At 39.6% G+C, this 13496-nt stretch overlaps 1 protein-coding gene across 1 annotated transcript; it reads right to left on the reverse strand.

Annotated features, from left to right (window-relative positions):
• Positions 1–1893: 1893 nt before the first annotated feature.
• Positions 1894–12087, reverse strand: mcm7 (minichromosome maintenance complex component 7). The gene is made up of 15 exons (XM_034689558.1): positions 11897–12087; positions 8195–8274; positions 7128–7292; positions 6854–6978; positions 6567–6747; positions 6342–6479; positions 6108–6257; positions 5885–5999; positions 5661–5792; positions 5334–5417; positions 4844–5055; positions 4472–4737; positions 4192–4360; positions 3088–3197; positions 1894–2506 (listed from the first exon to the last, which is right to left on the reverse strand). Exons 1-15 carry the CDS (start codon positions 11925–11927, stop codon positions 2281–2283), a joined length of 2184 nt encoding a protein of 727 aa, XP_034545449.1. The 5' UTR covers positions 11928–12087; the 3' UTR covers positions 1894–2280.
• Positions 12088–13496: the final 1409 nt, after the last annotated feature.

The raw sequence follows: 13496 nt of genomic DNA on the forward strand, positions 1-13496 counted from the left end.
AATATACTTTAAAAGGTAATTAAGGTAATCAAACATTAGGCTACTCTGCTAGTGATAACATCTTCATATTCCTTTGCCAATCTGACACTTCTTGTTTCTTGGACGATAAACACAAGGATGTTATTTTGTAATGAAACTTTTTTGTTACTGTTTCATAATAATTCTAAAAAAGGGATTCAGTTATCACTTTTTTTGATCAGACTGCATCGTTCTGACTGAAATACACCTATTAATCTAACAATCTATCAGAGGTATCAAAACTATTCATTACTCAAGTATAAGTATAAATAATAGGGTTTAAAAAGACTTCTGTAGAAGTTGAAGTATCAGCTCAAGCTTTTTACTCAAGTAAAAGTGTGAAAGTAATGGTTTCAAAACTACTTAGTAGTTTAAAAGTAGTATAAAAGTATAAAAGTAAAAGTAATGTAAGGGGAAAAAAATGCCATTAAGGACAAAAGCTTAGGCTGCACCACAGGGGCCTATAGTGCACTACCCTACCTCCCAAAAAAACATGTTTCTATAGGCCATAATGACTATAATGCTATATTAATATGTTAATATATCATGTTTATATTTCTCATCCAACCACAATCAAATTCACTCTATCTGGATGGTGCGATTTATCTGGATAGGTTTTATATTTTTGTGTGTTTTTTTGAATGAAAACAAGACTAAATGAAATAGGAGTAACAAGGCTATTTTTTAAATATAAGGAGTAGAAAGTACAGATAATTGCGTGATAATGTAAGGACTAGAAGTAAAAAGTCTAAAAAATAATTACTCCAGTAAAGTATAGATACCAGAAAATTTCTACTTAAGTAAGGCAACCAAGTATATGTACTTCGTTACTTGACACCTCTGCAATCTACATTATGTTTAATTTAGAAAAATTACACATTATGCTAAAAACCTAAACGTAGGAAGCATTGGTAGTTTGCAAAACTTCTTATTTCTTAAGATAAATTCACACTTTGCTGCATGTGTCAAAGTAATGATGAATTTGTGGTTTACTGTGCTGCCATATCACATTCAAGTCACAAACTCAATGCATGTTGGAAAGTCAAACCCTGTCAACACAAAACGACCACTTTAGTCTGTACAATCTTCTTTGCATTAAATTAGGTAAAGTTTGTGATTGTTTGCATTTAAACAGTTTTGTCATCCCAAGTGTTCATTGAAAGTAAACTACTTTTGTTGAATCATTGTCCATGCATTATCTAAAATAAAGATAATTTAAGTGTGATGAGTTATTCTGACTGGTCAAAAGGATTTTTCAAGCATTAATGACAAAACTTACAATGTTCCAGCTTCTTATTCAGTGAAGATTTACCACCTTTCTTTAGAACTTTGTGCGACTTGACCGAATGACTTTGGTTGTTTTGTGATTTGCGACTGCCAAAAAGACATGAAAATCTGAACGTGAACGTCTACATTTGCATCTACATCTTAGACAGTTTGAGGTCTACATATTGAAAAGTTTAATCATACTCTCTAGACTTGAATCACTCAAACATTAAATACACAAAATAATCCAATAAAGGCATTTTTTCCCCATGGCACAGTTCAAAAACAAACAGTTTTTATATATCTGTTCCTGAGTACAGCCATTAATATTTATGGACATGGCCTGTGGGCTTTAGGAAATTCTAATGGCCATTTGTCACCATTTTATGGACCAAACGTTTGGAAAATAATCATTGGTTGCATCCCTGGAAGTCGCAGTTTTATGAGGAAGCCGTGTCAGAGGAGTTTCTGAAAGCAGTGATTATGTCAGCGTGGCTGCTCCATCCACAAACCAGGTGTTCAGAGGGAACCACAGCACACTTCAAATATCCCTTTGTCCCATTTTATGTGCACCCCTCAGTCCAGCCCACATTAACCACATGAAACAGGTTTGAACCATCAATTTATTATAACTATGTGTCACAATACAAGGCTCAATGTTCATCTTGCTTGACTTTCATTAAAGCACAAAATAATATACAGAAATGCTTCACGTCAGAGAAACTGGAAGCTCTAAACTGCAGAAGCTACACTATAATATGACATACATATTTACAAGCACATTTCTGGAGAATGGGAATATAAAAAGCTGTGGAATACTTGCAAAAAAGTCATGCTTAAAAATAGTCATGCTTGTGCTTGACCTTTATTACAAAACACTGCAGGAGAACAGAATAGCCCAGAATAAGTTTGAAGAACGCCCACAGGTAAGAGGTTTTCCATCAGCTGTAGAATGAAGCGTGCATTGTGAGTTGTCCCTTCTTTTTCCTTTTCTCTTTAGACAAAGGTGACGCGAGTGCGAGCCTGGTTGACCTGCCACACGTTCAGTTCTTCATACTCCTCCAGGGCCTCCTGGAATTGAGCAGGGGTGAAGCCACGAGAGACGCAGCGCTGCTCTGCTTCGGCCATGCGAACGACTCCGCCCGCTCCGCCACGGCCCTTCACGCCTTCTGTGGCGAGCTCACGCACCAATGAGAAGATGACGTCGGCCGGGCGCTGAGTTCTGAGTAACGGAGAAAAAAAAGATGGTTTGAGAACTCAAGACGTCAGGGGGAGAAGTGATTTGACTTGTGCTGCGTCGAGTTAATGTTCAGTTAAAAGGTTTGTGCTGAACTTCTCCTTGTATGATTTAAAAATCTTGATGCTAGACTTTTTTCACTTGTAAGTTTTACATGATTACATACTTTGAATATTCTTCTGCATGTACCAGGCAGAAGGCTAACAGGTGTACGTATTTTCAAATAATATCTTACTAGAAGTAGATATTTACCCTGCATGATAAAAAAGGTACTCTATCTGCTTTTTGTATATCAAAGATGAGGTGTCTCTTCTATCATGTTAGAGAGCCTCCAGGATATCTAAAGCTCTGAGTTGAGAACATGTCGCCTGCCTCTGAACGTGCTGCCGTGTGAACAGAGCTCAATAAAAACCCAGCAAAGTTTTACAGCCTCCTCCAGGATACACAGCTTCTCTTACAGGTATACAAAAAAAACTCATAAAAAAGGGTAAAACCACATCCGGTCACTCGGAGCTCAACAATTCCAGTCGTGAAGACAAGTTTCAGGTTTTGGTGTGAATGCTCACCTTGTGGTGTTAGACTTGTCAGCTTGTAGCGAGTCCTTTGACATCTCCATCAGCCTCATGGCCTCATTGACGTCCTCCTTCTCTACCCCGTCCATCATACGGAGACGAGCCTGCAGAAAGGCCACAAGAGAACAGGGCAGAGTTTGAATTTGGATATTAAATTCAAACCCTTTTTGTATAATTTAGTGAATCTTTGTTAAGACTGAAGATCGGTCTGATCGACGAAGGCTGCGCTGTGCCGGCACTGTCAGACCGAGACAAGTGCAATGCCCTCTGGGATGGCCGGCAATTGCCCAAGTCTCCGCCTCTCAACACCAGCTAATCTCTCGTGAGGCTGCGGTCATAAAACACTGAAATGTAATGACACTTTGGAGAGCAGGTCTTTTATGTTTCTGTAGAGCGTGTGGTCGACAGCTCTGGTCATGGTCAGTTTTGCATGGGTTTGCACAGCTGCTCCTTACGAACACAGGCTGACTGCCCACCCTGCAAAGCTGGCCAGGACCAGACAAAGGGAAGTCTTACAGTTCTGAAAATAGCATCCTAACACACACACGCCTGATTACTTGAACTCCACTGTGATGTTTGAAGCTCGCCCTCCGGTGGACACTACGGTGCAGCACACTGTTCTCCTGTCTGCCTGAAGTGCTGGTTTTGCAGTAGGTGGATGACTGCTACCTGCACAAACAGCACTTTTGGCAGCCAGGGACCAAACAGACACCAAGACACTCGTTTCAGGGTATTTTCAAATCTTCTGTCAACAGCTTTAACAACAACACACTTTATTACAGACACTCTGTGAGGAATGAGAACTATATCTCTGTTTGGCAGAATGGTATCCAGCGTGGGAAAGAAGTGCTCACACTGCAGTAGGCCATGTTATCATCACTACCTGCACTGTAAGCACTTTATCACACACTGTTAATGAAGATTCTTAACCTCCTGTGTTTCATCTTCAGTAATACAAACACATTTTCACAACAAAGTACCATCCTCGTGAGCTATGTGTTACAAAAGTTAAACATTTCTTAAACTAATCTGACTCATTCATCTTCCTGTGAAATTTTCCATCCACCAACAGTCCTCAAAGTGAATTGTAATTCTCACCAGAGCGGTCGACAGGCGGAGGATGGAGAGCAGGGTACGGGCAGAGGTGAAGGTGGTGTCTTTGCTGACTCTGGCCTCTTTCCTCATCTCTACGTAAGCAGCTGTGATGTAATCAGCCAGGTTCTCTGGCACTGCGGGCTGCTTCTTCTTACACACAGCGATGTAACGCCTGAGGGGATGACATATTTTTGTTGAAATAACAACTTCAAGAGCTTGTTCTTCTGGGCTGGTGTGCTGATGTGTCAAAACAAAAAACATGCATCTGTGAATCCATCAGTACCTCATCAGCTTCATGTCGATGGGAGTGAAGTGTGTGGGGGGCTGGCGGCAGTGCTGGTGGACATAGGTGATGTGCTGCGCCAGACGCAGGTCAGCTTCGGCATCCGGTTTGTCCTGGATCAGCCACAGCAGGTCGAAACGGGAGAGCAGAGCGGCGGGAAGCTGAATGTTCTGCTCGATGGTCTTGCGGGGATTGTAGCGGCCGTATGCGGGGTTGGCAGCTGCCAGAATAGAGCAGCGAGCATTGAGGGAGGTCATGATGCCGGCCTGGAGAGGGGAGGAGGAAACGTTAGTGGAGGCACAACATCGGGATTTAATACCTTACTTAATGTAACCATCTGTGGAGGTTAATGACAGGTGAGGTTCAGCTTACCTTCGCAATGGAGATGGTCTGCTGCTCCATCACCTCGTGGATGGCTGTGCGGTCGGCGTCAGCCATCTTGTCAAACTCATCAATGCAGCAGATGCCCTGATCAGCGAGCACCAAGGCTCCACCTTCCAGGGTCATTTCTCCGGTCAGAGGGTCACGCATCACTGCTGCAGTCAGACCGACGCCGGACGATCCACGACCTGTTGTGTACTGGCCTGAAGAGGAGCGAAGAGAGAGGAGGGAGTGACGGGTGAGATCAAAGTAAGATGGCGGTTGTGTTTGGTTCTAGTATTATTAAACTAAAAGTTTTTAATCAAAGTGAAAACCAGTGTTCCCTTTCTCCCTCCTGAAAAGACCTCCCTCAACTTTTCTTTAACCAGACCAGAACATCACAAGTTAATATTTTACCACTAAACTCCTTAATGGAAAGATAATACCTCACTTGATAAAACATTAAACCAGATACACAACTTATACTCCAACAAACACTCACTTCGAGGAGCCAGGCGGTCAATGTAGGACAGCAGCTGGGACTTGGCAACTCCTGGGTCTCCCATCAGGCAGATGTTTATGTTTCCTTAAGGAGGGGAGGGAACAAAACAGGAAGAGTTGTTAGGGTTTTTAAAAAGATTTCATAAGAGGAGAATGATTCACAGACTTGGTCATGTGATCATCCTAACTTTGAGAGCGTGATATTATAAGTCCAGAGAATTTGGAGAAGGATGTTTTAGGAAAGATAGTTGGATTTGGTCTGTCTGTGTTAGGTTAAGGGGTTTGCTGATTGTTTAGGGAGACCTTGATGCTTCCAGTCAGTGCTCACCTCTGATTTTCATGCCTTTGGGAGCCTGTTCTACACCTCCGACCAGCAGCAGGAGCAGAGCCTTCTTCACATCCTCATGCCCGTAGATCTCAGGTGCTATTGAGCCGGCCAGTTTCTCATAAAATCCTTCATCTGTCACAAACCAATCACATCAGTTTAATAAATTGTGACACACTTGATCTAAGACGGGTATGATAGTGGTATATTCCAAGTTGAAGTCAAACCTGTGATGCTGCGCAGCTCCTCGTCACTGAGATGCTCGTTGCCCAGCTCGTCATCCTCTGTCTTGTTCATGAGTGTGATGCAATGAGCCTCCATGTAGGTCTCCGACAGAAGGCCCTGAAACAACCAAAAACCACATTAGGATATAGTCAGGGTGGATTCTAGGAGCCTGGACAGCTGAAGTACATCACAAAATAAAAAAAATAGATATTTGCATCTTCATACCTGGACAGCCTGAGAGTATCCTGTGCGAAGAAGAGGGAGGAAGACTCCGGTGATGGCCACATGGTCTCCTGGTTGGCAAAGACGTGTGTTTTCTCCACGGGCATACACGGACATGCTCCTGGGAATGTTTCCTACTGGCACCTGGTCGCTCTGTGAGACGACAGAAGAAATTTGTTAGAGAAGAAACTTTCTAAATTCATTACAAAGTGATTTTCATTGATTAAAGTATCTTACATGCTCCTGAATACGCAGGTCCTGGAACTTGACAAATTTGGAGCCTCTGGTCTGCAGGTAGAGGCGACCTCCTGATTTGTTTGTGACGCACTCTTGGCTGGGGCACATAATGAGGGGCATGAAGGTGGGCGATTGGATCTGAGGGGATAGAGAAAGGATCTTATAAGTAACATGGGACAAATGTCAGTGTCGTCTCAGGATATAAATGAATGAATCTGATCTTACTGGTTGATACGTCTCTGCGCCACACTGGTCACATGTGTAGGTGGCGACGGTCATCATCGGTTTGACCTCGGTGGCACGGGTCACTATTCCTCGAACAGCCACCAGGTTCCCGATGCTGTCTGCTCGCACATCACGCACCACTTTGGGTTTATTAGTGCTGGGAGATTTGAAGTAGAGCTCACTGTGGACGAGAGATTGAGTGTTAAACATAGCCTCACATTAAATTGCCTTTATGGCAGAGTCATTGTGGAAGACTATCCAATGATCTGAGCCCTGATCTGACTTACAATCTCCTCATGAGTTCAGGTGGGTATTGGTTTCTGGCATCTCTGGTGTCTGCAGGGTCGCGGCCCCTCTGCTCCATCATCAGCCTGTGCTCAATGTACACATCCAAAGAATCTTTTGCCACAATCTGGAGGCATTAAAAGTGATGGATGCATTAGTTACAGAGGGCAGCAACATTACATCAAAACATCTCATTAATCTAATTCATTCTGTGATAATGACTGGGATTATTTGACCGTCAAAGTGCCTTAATAACTTGCACAGAAACACACTTACATCTCTTTCTTTGTACTCTGGCAGCAGCTCGTGGACGGCGTCTCCAAACAGGCCTGTGTAGCGCTTCGCATTCTCGCAGATGCTCTCGACCAGCTCGGGGTCCTCCTCTGCCACATCGTCCAGATCCACAAAGAGAGACACCTGCTCCCTGTGGGCCAGCGCCACCTGTACACACAAACAAATTATTTGATAAGCCACTTCAGTGAACAGACCTGTGGGCACAGACTCTCATAAATAACACCAATGAGGCCTGCGGACGTTTACCGAATTAGGCAGGTTGACAGTACATCCTGATACGAGTGACTCACATTCACACTGGTCTTAACACTGAATGGGAAGTGAGTGCATCCACTATAATGTGTTATATGATAAATCACTGTGATAACATTAAGCTCCACTAAGCTGTCACTTTAGATTAAGCTCATCTGAAAAGCATATGCAAGCTGTGTAACCCAATTTTTTTTAGATCATATCTTCAGAGTTTACACGTTTATTACAGAGAGTTTACATAACAGGAAACAGTTAAGATAAGTGCAGTGAAAAACTACCTTCCTTAAAATAAGAGGGTCACATTAATTAGTCACGCCAAACAAAAAAATTCAAGAATATCTCAGACGTTTTTAGAGATTGAAAATGTTTTGTTGAATAAAACTGAAATATTGTCTAAGATTACAAGAAAAAACACATAAAAAGGATAATCACTGATGGGTTATTTTGATGCCTTTAATATGAAACATTATTTAAATTGCTTGGGCGTTTTGCAAAGTTCTTTCTGTACAGTATCAAGCAAAATCAGATGCACTAAGCAAAACAAAAAAAGGGACCCACCTTAACAAAAACAAACAGATGCAAATTACAAACACATTAAAATACATGCATGTTCAAAAACAGGGCCAAACATATCAAATCTAAACATCTGCACACTTGTTTACTAAGAAATATGTAAGGCATTGCTGTTCAGAGCTTTCACTGACCATCTGATTTATTCACTTGTTTTTTAATGATGGCATTACATTTTGCAAGGCGAGGCTAAAAACAGTCTATTATTATTTGTAAACTTTACTTACAAGTTGAGCTCCATATTTGAAGACCTTCTTTCCATTATCATCCTCTGAGTAAAACTCCTGAAGGAATCTTTTGCACTTTTCTACAAAAAACAAACAAACAAAAAACACCTTTAGCACGATTTGAAAGCAGAAACACACACAGGCCACATCCAGCAGACACTGGGTGGTGAGTTTGCAGTTAGCTGTAAACACAAACACCAAGAGAAATCATTGTTAATCATTTTCATCTCGATGTAAAGGCTGTGTTGTAAGTTTTAGATGTGTTGTTAATGCTGGTTTACAAAACACAACCACAAGTGGGCCTAGAGACTGTGAGCTAATTTGTTGTCCTGCGACGACCCCCTTTGTTGAGTAACATGGCATCCTGTAATCTCGATGAGTCACTATAGCTTGCTGTGGAGCTCAAACTGCCTCTGATGCTCCACATGAATCAGATTCCTCCCCAGTCTAAGTCCCCATCACAGTTTCAGAGAGGAGTTACGCAGCAGATCCGCTCCAGAGAGAGATGTAAATACAACAACAGGCGCGTTCAGCTCAGTGTCCATCTTTTTGGAGAAAAATATCCCTCACTTCTCGAAAGAAGAACCTCAACTATTAACAATATAAATAAATATCAAGCTACGAGAAACCACACTAGTCCCAAAGCGACAACTTAAACGACAAACTTACTTCGACGCTGAGTGGAAAAATCTGCATTTGTGGTTTGTTATTTCTCTGTTCGAGGATGTTATTGTAAACAAAGCAGCACATGGCTTTGTGCCTCGTCACTTGGATATCCCTCCGCGAGTCCTCCGCGGTGGAGTATAGTCCCTGCTGTTGTTTTCAACCTACAGACAGCCATCTTTCCACGTTAGCTCGAGTCAGCTTAGCTTGGATAAACCGTGACAGCACGTCCAATTACAACCACCGTTCATAACATCACCACAAAGCATTAAAATGTCGGGAGTGATGAAAGGCGGAGGAGGCATTCATTGTAAACTTCGAAGACACAGGGGCGTGTCCAGAACTTTGGGACCGGGGTGGCCCAACTGAGGCTCTCACTTAGGCAGGGGTGGCCAGTGCATTTACAAATAAATAACATTTACCATTTCTGTCTTTACAACCTACATTTACTAAAGTATTAACCCTCCTGCTATGTTCGTTTCTCTGGAACAGCAATAAAGTTCCTGGGTCAATTTGACCCAGGTATATTCAATTATGCAATAGTGTCAGTACCCCAAAAAATCCCAATAAGATTTTTTTTTAATATCATTATTAACTCCATGACAATATTTAGTTCATTGGTGTTCTTTAATTATCAAAGATCATGGTTCAATGAGGATAACTCACTTGTTTTTCATTAATGCACATTGGAAAGCCCTAAATATAAAAACAATAGTTTTTTTTAAACAGATTTGTTTATTTTATTTTACACTTTGAATTGAATTTTTTTAAGTGATGTTGAAAAAATGAACATGACACCTCTTCTGTCACATGCAGTTTTTATGCTGCATTTAGCTGGGTTGGAAGGCATATTTTGCTTAAAATAGATTTAAAAAGGGTATAGTAATATTGTATTATTTTTATGTTGACAAACAAAAGCAGAACTAGCAGTTAAACCTACTGTTGAAATGTTGGTTGCACTTAATGTACTTTTATTGAAAATGTATTGGATGTTGAAACGAGAGCAGAAAAGGGTTAACCTGTTAATTCAACCTGAAGTGTTGGTTGCACTTTACTACCTACAATCAAAAGCAAACCCCTCATGATTCTCAACACTTGTCTTCCTCCTTGTACCTCATGAAAATTATTTATTTACACCTTTTCTTGAACTGAATTATGTTATTGCTGTAGCTCCATGTTGAGTCTGTTCCACAGTTTTACTCCACAGATTGAAATACAAAAGCTATCCTTGTGGTCCGAACGCTCACCATCTTTAACTTCCCTCTTAAGTTATAACTCCCCCTCTCTTTCAAATAATAATCTTTTAATTTTCCTGGAAAGGGATTTTTCCTGGCCTTATACACAATTTGTGCAGTTTTAAAATAAGAAAAATTAAATTTGTGTGTTCACTGAAATCAACATGCACTAATCTGAAGGCTCTTTTCTGTAGTATTGACAGTGGTTGCAGTGAGCTTTTATAAGCGTTTCCCCAATGTTAACTCAACACATAGTGCAGTTAAATCATAGCCTTTCTTAGTGCCATACAACAAAGCATAGGGACCACCTGCAAGCTACCAGCTACTATCATGATCAAATCTGACACTTTATCTTTATCTTATCTACATCTTTATTTATATAGCACCTTTCATACATCCAAGCATGCAGCCCAAAGTGCTTCATAAAAGAACAGAGGCATGAAAACAACAGATACAATTATAGACTAAGACAAGAAATAGTGGGATATGAAATACTTAAAAATCTAATCAAATAAATACCAGAGAAATAAATTAAATAGAAAAAAGACAGAATAAAAATGAAATAAATAAAAAGTATGCTAAAACAATAGTTATAATGGTAATAATGTAGTCCAAAGCTTAAAGGAAATGACACCCAAATTAAAAGCAACATACAAAAAAACACCCTGGATCAATATAGTACAATTAAGTAATTTAAATCTCAGTCAGGGTGCATTTGTTAGCAAACTTACTTGTTTGCAATGACTTGCAAGTTAAGCCTGCAAACAAAACAGTTAGAAGACTGATTTTTCTTTAGTTTCAGGGCTACTTCAAGCCCAAATATGGGAAGAACATCTCTTTATGTCTCATCAGATAATAGCAGTTAAAAGTGCTGGTAATATTTAAATTAATTATAAACTCATTTCCATTTTAGTGTTCACTTCATGCGTTAGAAACTATTACTCACTTGTAAATATAAAGTAGGATAATCATAATAAAAAAACAAAATACGTTAAAAACAGATGTACATAATAGTTTTAGTCAATATAAGCAACAGTGCTCACTCACATTCACAAACATGTTATTTATTTTAAAATCACCTGAATTATTGAGCAACTGAGACACAATGTAAAATCACAAAAGTTAAGATATTTTGAAGCTTTCATCGCCATCAATGAATCCGGCGTCTTTTATAAAGAAGGACCCTGACAACGCGTTTGAATGTGCATTTTCTATTGTATCTAACTTCACGTCTGTTCTTCATATAATCGATCCCAGAACATGCATTGAGACTTCAACTCCTAGTCACATAGAACACATGATGCTAACTGTATAACAGCATTGCTTTTGATTTATATTCTGCTTTATTCTTCGATTGAAACTATGGTTATTGTGGGACATGTGCTTGCAGAGTGGCGCCTGCTCCTTTGTTTAAGATGATCCATCCGGGTCACCAACCAGTCACAGGCTCAGAGACAATACCCAACTCCTTACTAAGAAATCAACTAATGTTCAGAAAAGTGTGTCCATCTTCAAAAGTACAAGTTAGTGACACATACCCAGGATTTATTTGATTATAAAGAGATACGCAAACTTACATGAATAACGTGTTACGGTAAGTATATTGGTGCAGAAGGAAACTAGAGTTATAACTCTAGACTCCACAGACAATATATTAACATATTAAAAAGTCAGATTTACTACTTATACAAGAATAATATGAGAACACATATTCAAAAGGCACATTTCTGAAGATACATTTAGAAGTGTAAAGATGAGGGCAACCTGTTGCTGCCATGCTGTTATTGTGAAAGTTAACTCATACCTTTCTCAGCCGCATAATCCTTACGAGCCATGGCTGCAGACGTGGACCCTCAAGTGAAGTAGACTTGTTCCCAAAACCTTTTCAGGTCGCAACAGACCGAAGCAGACTTATAATACACTGTTTAGTCGGTTAAAAAGAACCGGAGTCCTGGATTCATTCAGTTGCAGCTTGCGGGTCTCTCCAAGAAGTGGCGCGAGTCTGACGTCTGCTTCAGCCAATCAGGTCACATTTTACAGCAAGGAGGGGTGGGACTTTGTAGTGGCGCGAAAGTTGTTGTCTCTTCCGGGTCAGGTGACCTGTCAAACTTCCGGCCTGATAGTCGGGATTGGCGCGAAAGGCAGTGATTGGATTTCACACAACTGAGTGACCCAAAGGTGAACTCGAACATTACATGATGAAGCACAAATAATCCAAATCACATACACTACCAGTCAAAAGTTTGGACACACCTTCTCATTCAATGTTTTTTATTTATTTTAATTATTTTCGGCATTGTAGATTAATACTGAAGACATAAAAACTATGAAATAATCTTGATTACAACAGTAGTCAAATAGGGCTATCCATCATGTACTTACCCTACCTCTGAACAACACAACTGATGGTCTCAAACACATTAAGAAGGCAAGTTATTCTACAAATGAACTCTTGACAAGGCTCATGTTAATTAGAAACCATTCTGGGAGACCACTCCATGAAGCAGACTGAGAGTATACCAAGAGTGTGCAAAACTGTCATGGAGGAAAAAGGGGGCTACTTTACAGAATCTAAAATATTAAACATATTCTGCTTTGTTTAAGGCTTTTTTGTTCATCAAATAATTCCACATATGTTCTTTCATAGTTCTGATGTCCTCAGTATTAATCTACAGTGCTTCAAATAATTAAAATGAATACAAACCCTTGATTGAGAAGGTGTCACCAAACTTTTGACTGGTAGTGTACTTGATCAAGAATGTGATAAATATTAAATTTATTTAAACTCTCAGGTATTATGAGGGGGTTTCTTTAATCGAACACAAATGTCTACTCTGAAACAGTCTTCTTGGCATTATAAATACACCTAACTTTAGTAATATAAAATATTTCCCATTGAATTACTGGACATTTTATGGCTGGATATGCAATATTTTTTATCATTAAATAACAGAAAATTAAATATAAGTTTCATAAACGTAAATAAAACTACAAAAATAACCTTTTTTGGACCGTGATTTCACTGTCATCCAGTTAATTACAGGTTAAACTCTTACAAATGTTATGTTCAATACTTTGCACTTCGGTTCTCTTTATATATAATAATAAAAAAAAATGTCTGAATTTGTGAACCCCTGGCAAACTGTTAGTTTTTAAATTTTTAGCTAAAAAAGCAAAAACAAAGACAGTAAGAGCATAAATTATGTTAGCTAGCCTTTTCTTATTCCCAAATAAATTTTAATACATCATATTGTTATGTTTTAAGGTTAGGAATATGTTTTACAGTTTAGTATTTAATATTCATTAAATACCTGTGCATTTATTTATATTGTTTATTTGAAAACACAATTTAAATTACATAGTACAACTTCCATTTTTTCACAAACGAGCTGAAGTAACACGTG

Source organism: Notolabrus celidotus, chromosome 8, assembly GCF_009762535.1.
Source record: "Notolabrus celidotus isolate fNotCel1 chromosome 8, fNotCel1.pri, whole genome shotgun sequence".
NCBI lineage: Eukaryota > Metazoa > Chordata > Actinopteri > Labriformes > Labridae > Notolabrus > Notolabrus celidotus.

Bases quoted from the DNA above. Each gene is read 5' to 3' on its own strand.
- mcm7 (XM_034689558.1), bottom strand. From the start codon at position 11,927: ATGGCTCGTAAGGATTATGCGGCTGAGAAAG. The intron at 7,293-8,194 runs GTAAGTAAAGTT...TTGTGTGTACAG, and splicing joins TCAAATATGGAGCTCAACTT to GTGGCGCTGGCCCACAGGGA. The intron at 4,738-4,843 runs GTAAGCTGAACC...TCCCCTCTCCAG, and splicing joins AGACCATCTCCATTGCGAAG to GCCGGCATCATGACCTCCCT.